Genomic DNA, 8479 nt, shown 5'->3' on the forward strand with positions numbered 1-8479 from the left:
CAATGCTGGGCTCCAAGCCTGGAGTCTTGGGCCTGCTCTGAGTAGCCAGGCCAGGGCAGGGGAAGAATCTACCCCAGTCCAGAGGCAGGGCCACTCCACAGGCCCCTGTGCACCCCACACATCCTCCCTGTGCTGGTAGTGGGGATGGGCAAGATTCCCCAGCCCTGCCGTGTCTGTTTCTGTGTCTGACTCTTTTCCAGTGTTGCAGCTGTTGCTGAGTGTGAATCCCCAGGCAGGGCTGGGCATCTCAGCTTGGAGCCGCTGGAGAAGGGCAGACGTTTCTTTACATCCCCTGCTGTCTAAAGGGCCCAACAAATCCCTTGACAGTGGTGCCCTCGGGGAGCTTTCAGAAACTCTCCATCAGCTCTTGGCGCCCAGCAGATGGGCCAGGGCGAGCAGCACGAAGGTGGCTGCAGTTGCCTGCTGGAGCAAAGACGCTGGACCCAAGGCTGCAGCGGAGAGCGCGTGACCCTTCCACTCGCCTGCATCACAGAGCTCAGCATTTCTCCTGGCGCCTCATCAGAAACAAGCAAGCAGCCCAGACTCAGCCCTGCCACTGCTGTGCCCTTTCCTGCATGGGCTGGCAGGGAGCTAGCTGCCCTCAGCTTAGCCCCATCGAGCCCCAGCACCAGAGCCAAGTGACCTTCCCCGATTATCATGCAGCGATGCTCTTCCAGACTCCGATCTTCCAGGCCCAGGGCATGTCATGGTGGTGAAAGGTGCTGGGTTGATAGGCAGGGGGCTGCAGCTCAGGAGTGAGGCGCATTGGCAGAGTGGAGTGTGGGGAGGGCAGGCCTAGAGAAGCCAGGGGCTGCTGGTCAGGATCGAGGGGCATTGGCAGAGAGGGGTGGAGGTGGGGGAAAGTGCTGATTCATACCAGTGCCAATAGCTCCCCAACATTAAGGGCACAAAGTCTCCTCCTTAGTCTGGGGGGGCAGGGAGGGAGGAATGACAGCCAAGAGCCTGAGGAAATAGAGCAGCAAAGTGATGAAAATAAAGGAATGCAGCCCCCCACCCCATGCATACTGGTAAGGGGCCAATGTCACTCAAAGGACTCAAAAAGATTGGAGCTGCCCTGCCCCCCACCCCACCCCACCCCACTCCCAGGTAGAAGTGAGCCCTTGGTTCAGTGACTGTCCCCTCCGCAGACCCTTGTGGGGAGGAGCAGGCATGCTGGGGCTGGGGGGAGTTAAAGGGAAATGGCAGGCTGTAGGCCAGCTCCCATGGTGGGGGGAGGGAAGGATGCCCCCACCCCACATACACCTGGTCCTGCTCAGCTCCCGGCAGCCAGTGAGTCCTGCTGCCTGGGAGGAACAGCTTGGGGAAGACATATGCTTGCATTCGCACCTTGCATTCCCGCCATCTGGTTCGCTAATTCGGGGACTGGGGAGCTGGGGCACGTGGCTTGGCTGCCAGTTGGGAGGGGAGAACAATTCCCAAAGCAATGGAATGGAAAGTACAAGGGAGGGGAGCTCCAGAGCCTCTGGCAAAGGGATACCCCCAAGCCAAGCGCCTGCTCACAGGGAGCCCCCCAGCCTGTGACTAGCTTTCTGCAAGGCCAGGAAGCCATGGGAGTTCACCACACACCTACCCCAGGGTCTATCTGGAGCAGCCTCACTCACTCTGGGTTAACAGCGGTGTCACAGAGAGCAGAACCGGGTTCTGGCCGGAAAGTCAGGTGTGCTCTTTCCTTCTGCCCCTCCACTCTCCATTTATCACCTTCTTAATGCAAACAGGGCCAGATTCTGATCTCATTGCCACAGGAATCGACACAGAGTAATTCCTCAGATTGCGATGTGGGCAGGGGATCAGACTATGCCCCACGGGGTGGCAAAGCAACTGGGGATGGAAAGGGAAAGCTGTGGGTGGTGACCCTTGGCAGGGGAGGGGAAGGTAACCCTAGGGTGGGGAGGGAGCCACGGGTGCCTGCACTTTGATCTGTGAATGCACAGCCAGGAATCTATTTCCCCATCTTCTCCCGGCCGCTGAGGGAGCCTTGCATTGGAAGTGGGTGCATGCAGAGACCAGGCTGGGCTTGCTAACAAGGGCACTGCTCTGCGGGGGACCTGCACATGGAGGGTTTATTACTGTCTCTTCATCATGTCAGCTCCTGTTGCCGAGGCATCAAAGCATCCAGAGCCAGGGGATGGGGAAGCATGGGACAACTGGGGCTGGTGGGAAAGCCAGGACTTGGGAGATCAGGGGCCAGTTCCTGGCTCTGCCAGACTTCCTGCCTGACCTTGGCCACGTCACTTAGGACTCAGTCATGCTGGCATAGATTGGGAGAGGCTCTGGGGAGGTTAATGGCACTCCATTGGCTGGAGAGGAGAAGCACAGCCCCAGTCTCTCAGTGGTGCAGGTCTCCAGCGTGAAATGGGAATAACAACCCCTCCTTTCGGCCCCCTCCATTTGGCTTGTCTGTTGAGATTGTAAGGGCAGGGCAGTGACTCTACTGCAGTGTGGCCCTGATCTCAGCTGGAGCCCTGGGTACTGCTGGACTATGACAACGAACAGCAGCCATCATCCAGCAGTGCAGTCTCTGTCCCGGGGGGAGCAGAGGGGGAGGAGCAGAGTGGGTACAATCTACAGCTAATTCACTCCAGACCCCCCAAAGCTGTGGCCAGCCCTCTCCAGATCCCGCACAATGGGCCCAGCATGCACCCTGTGGAGAAGCTGGGTGGGGCCTGGAGCTGCCCAGGGAGAGGGGTTACTCCATTTGCTGTAGCTTTGCCGTGTACCTGTGCCGGGGGCTGCTAGCTCCAGCAGGGGCTGTGCAGTCTTTGTGATGGCTCAGCCTGGTACATGCTGGGTCCCCAAGCTGGAGGGGGGAAGGGGCTGGGGCCAGGGTCTGAGCCTCCAGGTCCCACACTGAAGTCAGTGTGCACTGTGGGCACTCGGCGCGTCTGAAAACCAGGGGCCTTGCATAGGCATTGAAAATTGGTGCCTCAATAATTAGAGGCCACCTATGAACATGCAGCATCACCCGCAGGATAACACCTCTGTGCCCGACATCCCTGTCGCCCACTGATTGGGCCCCACAGCACAAGGCCTGATGGGCAGGTCACCTGTAATCCCTAACAATCCGAGTAGGCAATGGACCGGGCAGGACCTTATTCCTCCTCCCAGCCGCAGAGCAGTATGGTGCTGGCTAGCCCTGCTTCCCTCAGCACCAGCTGGCCATATCGCTGGGCTGCCCTTCCCTGCTCCTCCAGGCTGGCATGAGTCCTGGGGCCCTGCCTGTAGGGGGCACTGCTTCCCTGGGCTGGGGAGTTTCCCATGGCAGTATTGACATGGGCCAGGTTCAGCTCTCAGGTCCAGCTGTGTGCGTTGAAGGATCCCCACTCCCTAGTGCTGCAGCCTGGGGACCCCTTGCACACAGAGTGGGGCCTGCTGGAGCACAGTGCGTGCAGGTGTGGAACAGAGGTCCTGACACTGACCTCCTGCAGAGGTAGGATGCAAACTGCTACCCATTCTGCTGCTTGGTGCTTTATCTTCACCACCTGGAGCTGGGATCTCCTCCCCTCTCCCCAGCTATGGAAGGCGGGGCCTTCTCAGCCCTTAGATGAGAGACCTTGGTGGAAAGTCTAGGGGCATCAGAAGGGCTGTGGATTCCTGCACCTGAATCAGTACCGATCCAGTACCTATGGGGCACTGTGGGTAAGACGGGAAACTCCAGCCTCAGTCACATGCAATGGTTAAGGGTCCCGTGGTGCTTTTCACAAGGGAAGAGAGGGTTAACCTGGCCCAATTCTAACTGGGATTGATTACACTCCCCCGCCCTAAAAGGCAAGTGCAAATGATTATGGTCTCTTTACTTCCTGTCCCAGCTGGCTGTGCTCTGTGAAACTTCTGCTGCTGCATCCCAGCTCGGAGGAAGCTGCATTTCACCCATCTCCTACCAAGCTCTACCTGCCACCAGATAAATCCACAGGGAGCAACCTCCACACCTGGAGAAACCAAGACTGGAGCTGTCTGGAATACACTTAGCCTGGCAGATAACATGCATCCACAGTGCCTGGGAAACACGTTCTGACTTCTGCTATGCCAGCAAGCCAGCACCACAGACCTAGTCATTCCCCCAGTAACCCTCCCGACCCCATCTCAGGCCAGGACCTTCCAGGACACCCATAGCAGGCTGGAGAGTGGCATAGGAGCCTGAGCAGACAATGCCATGTGTATCTCTGGCAGAGGAGGCAGGGCTGAAGCCAGGCTGCAGCGCAGAAGAGCAGAGTTTGCAGGAGTTGCCCCCAGGGAAAAGGCACCTCCCAAACAAGGTGGCAAGTGACTATGGGCTTCAGTGTGGAGGAAGGGTGAGGCGGGGGAACACTGGGTTGGGTCTAATCAACAGGCGGGATCAGTCACCCCTGCAAAGGTTCCATGCAAGACTGCTGGGACCTGCATGGAGGAGAAGGGGCTGGCCAGAGGTCAGAGCCCCTCCCCTGGTTTCAGGTCTGTCTGCCTGGGCACTGTGAATGGCAGGAGAAGCTGATACAGTTCTGGGTTAAGGAGAGGGTTGGCTCAGCCCCTCTGAATACCCAGGTGCCACTTTTGCCAAGGACGCCCCAGGATCAGGCTGTGAACAGGGATCACCGTCACAGCTTCAGGAAGGTGTTGACATGCACAGGAACAGGGACACTCGCTGATACTTGTTGCATTAGATAAATTTCACATAGGACCGGCTCAGTCTGCCACACCCAGAGCTGGGCTCCTGTTCCAACATCTGACCCTATGTGCAGCTCAGACGTGCATGCTCGCAAGGAGACATGTAGATAGACACATGAGCATCGAGACAGAGATGTGCCTGTCCACAAACTCACTCCCACATGCCTGAACATGAGTGCTCCCCAGATGTACACACGTGCACCCCCAGACAGCCTGGGAAGGGCACACCCAGAGAGAGAGAGACACACACCTAGGCAGTTCTGTACAAACAGCCTGGAAGTGCACACACACACAGATGTTCACCCCCACACACTCTGACATGCCCTCACACAGACGTGTGTACACACACACACGCATATCCCTTCTCTCCCCTATGCTGCAGGTTCCCCCATTCCAGCTGGAAAGATGCCCAGGTCCCAGCTGCACGAAGCCGCATCCTGAGAGAAGATGGGGCACTTGCTTGAGAGAAACTTTTGACAAAGTGAGGTTTATGGGCCCGTTCCGGGGCAACGCCCTGCGAGCTGGCCTTGCTGCCCCCGGGACACTCACGCATCCCCTCCCTAGATCAGCTGGGCAGTCCCATTGGCTTTCCCCACACGTAGGCCCACATTCCTCCTTCAGAGAATGCCCGGGAGCCCTTCTCTGCCCAAGCTCCGAGTGACTCAAAGCCCCAGCCCCTCGCTGGCCCTGGGTGCTGGGGAGGGAGGAAGGGAGAGCAGGCAGTACTGAACTGACCTGGTCAGTTGCAAGGGCTGTCGCTCCTCTTTCTGGAAGCAGACGAAGCAGAAGGTATCCATTTCCTCGCTCCCACAGCCAGTGCACCACAGCGGGGGCAGTTCCAGGCTTGTGTACGCTGCACAGGTGTTGGCATCCTCTTGCCCCTCACCAGTCTGCCCGGAGGCCAGTGAAGCCAGAGTCAGCAGGTCCTCGGTCTCCCGGACCAGTTGCCGGGAGGTGTCATCATGTGCTTTGTCTCCCAAATTACCCGTCGCTCCTTCTGCCAGGGAGAGGTCGCAGCTCCTCCTGCCCTGTGCCCTCTGAGGTGACCCCGTGCCCTCGGCCCGTCTGACTGGGAGCGCGCCTGGACAGCACGGTCCCGCCCAGCTGTTGTGACTCCTGTCCCACGCCGTCCTCACTCAGCAGCCAAAAGGGACCCTGCACTCTCGCTCCCATTGATGGCCATCTTTGGGGCCACTGCTGTCGCACTCTCTCTGTGGGATGAGATGGGGCTGTCCCCTTAGGACTCTCTCCTCGGGCAGCTGGGGAAGGACAAGGAGGGCTCAGTCTGTAGCCTGAGGTGGAAGAGCCTGAGCTGAGGAGTTTGGGGAAGACGCATCAGCACAGAGACCCCACAGCATCCCGCTGCTCCTCAAAGGCAGAAGTATGGGAGCATGGCCACCCATCTCCAGGGGCCGGTGCTGGATCTCATCCTGTGTCTGGATCCGTGGAGCTGCTGTCGCTGGTCCAGCATGGAGGGCGCCGGTGCCCAAAGGCAGATCCTCAGTGCCCAGCGCTCAGCCTCAGCTGGACTTTGCAGCACGACCTGCTCTTGGGAAAGTTTCCCCTTCCCTCGAATCTCTTCAGCAACCAGCATCAGCCGTGGCTCTCAGCGACTCCGTGGGGCGGGAGGGGAGCAGTGTGCATGGGGGAGTGGAACTCCTTGACAGCGTTTGGAGCTGGGGCTGGGGGAGCAGCCCAGCCCGGCGGGTACATGCGAGCTCGCACAAAGAAAAGTTCTGGCCCTGCCGAGACACAGCTCTGCGGGGCTTGTCTGGATGACAGAGCAGCCAGCTCGCTCTGACAGATAAACCAGTGTGCGGATATTAATAGCTCCAGATTCATGCGGAAAGGTTAACTCTTTAGCTGCCAGCCCCAGCCCTTGCTCACACAGGAGATGATGGGCTGAGCAGCTACAGCCCCAGACTATTCCCCTTTGGCTTGACTTTGGGTGGTCAGGGCTGTCCCGCATCACAGGCCCACTGCATTGAGACAACTTCCTTCCCAATGCAGCCCACCTACGACTCCCCCAGCTGGATGGCTCTAGTTCCCCCCTCCCGATGATGTCCAGACCCCATACAGAGTTGAGGATCATAGACCCTCTGCCTGCCTTTGCCATGGCTTCCCCCTGCTCTTACTCCAGCTGCTCTCCCTTTGCTAGAGTGTTGATAATCTCTCTCCTTTCTCCCTCTGTGCCAGCGAGCCAGCCCTTGTCATTGAGGGTGGTTGGGGCAAATCTGGAGACATTCAGGCTCAAACCGATTCCTTCTGGCATGGAGTCCCACCACCCAGAGCCCTTCTCCCCTGCACAGTGTCGCCCCAGGTTCTGTCTTCTGCAGAAGCTCTGTCTTCTGGAGAAGCCCTGCTGCGGGTGTCAGAACTGGAGAGCTGGTCTCTTAGGTACATGGACGCCAGTTCATCAGGGGTTCTAAGAATCAGCGCCAGGACCTTGGATTTCAGTATTAAATGGGGGACTCAGCTGGGGTGGACATTAATCTCATTTTCCTGCACTAGACATGCTCCCCTTCCTGTCTCTCCAATGCGGGTATGGCTATGAGCTCATCTGACCTTGGGACAGCTCATGTGTGGGGCTAGCAGAGAGATTCACAGGATCAACTACACAGCTTACCACAAACTCCTGTGGAGGAAACTCAGCCTAGTCCCTGGCACAGAACAATCCCAGATCTCCCTGTTGGCCTCATCCTGTTGTAGAGGGCAGGCCCTGGACTAGCGTGCAGCTTCCTCCCACCCCAAGAGGCCACTAGAGTTAGGTGATGAAGGCAGGAGGGTCCACATTCCTGGAGGCCCAACCGAGAAGATGCACATGTCAGAGCTCCTTAGATCTTTCCTTGTGACACATGTGCCTTGATCTTACTGGGGTCCAAGACTCCAGTTCTACTTCTCCCAAGGATTAGGCATTTCAGGTGAGCAGAGGGACCCAGTTAGAACATAGGACATAAGAACAGCCATACTGGGTCAGATCAATGGTCCATCTAGCCCAGTAGCCTGTCTTCTGACAGGTTTCAGAGTAACAGCCGTGTTAGTCTGTACCAGGTACTTCAGAGGGAATGAGCAGAACATAGTAAATATAAAGTGATCCATTCCCTGTTGTCCAGTCCCAGCTTCTGGCAATTGGAGGCATAGGGACACACATAACATGGGGTTGCATCCCTGACCATTTTGGCTAACAGTCATCGATGGATCTATCCTCCAGGAACTTATCTAATTCTTTTTTGAACCCAATTATATTTTTGACCTCCACAGTATCCCCTGGCAATGAGTTCCATGGGTTAATTGTGTGTTTTATGAAGCACTTCCTCTTGTTTGTTTTAAACCTGCTGCCTATTAATTTCATCGGGTGACCCCTATTTCTTGTGTTATGTGAAGGGGAAACTAACACTTCCCTGTTCACTTTCTCCACACCAGTCATGATTTTATAGATCTCTATCAGAATTCCCTTGAGTCATCTCTTTTCTAAGTTGAACAGTTCCAGTCTTTTTAACCTCTCCTCATATGGAAGCTGTTCCATACCCCTAATCATTTTTGTTGCCCTTCTCTGTTGTTTTTCCAATTCTCATTTTTATTTATTTATTTTATTTATTTCTTTTTAGCTGGAGTGACCAGAACTGCATGCTGTACTCAGGGTGTGGGCGTACCATGGATTTATATCGAGGTGTCATGAAATTGTCAGTTTTATTCCCTATGCCTTTCCTCATGGTTGCTAGCATTCCATTACCCTTTTTGACTGCTGCTGCACATTGAGCAGATGTTTTCAGAGAACTATCCACAATGACTCCAAGATCTCTTTCTTCCATGGTAA

At 56.4% G+C, this 8479-nt stretch overlaps 1 protein-coding gene across 1 annotated transcript in view; it reads right to left on the minus strand.

Moving 5' to 3' along the window:
- SBK1 (SH3 domain binding kinase 1) overlaps positions 1-6421 on the minus strand; it is an 80622-nt gene extending 74201 nt beyond the window's left edge. Inside the window, exon 1 of the mRNA XM_073362819.2 lies at positions 5398-6421. Within this exon, the coding sequence (XP_073218920.1) occupies positions 5398-5459 (62 nt within the window). The 5' untranslated portion in view covers positions 5460-6421. The remainder of the gene's footprint in view (positions 1-5397) is intronic.
- Positions 6422-8479: the final 2058 nt, after the last annotated feature.

Source organism: Lepidochelys kempii, chromosome 10, assembly GCF_965140285.1.
Source record: "Lepidochelys kempii isolate rLepKem1 chromosome 10, rLepKem1.hap1, whole genome shotgun sequence".
In the NCBI taxonomy this organism is placed as follows: Eukaryota; Metazoa; Chordata; order Testudines; family Cheloniidae; genus Lepidochelys; species Lepidochelys kempii.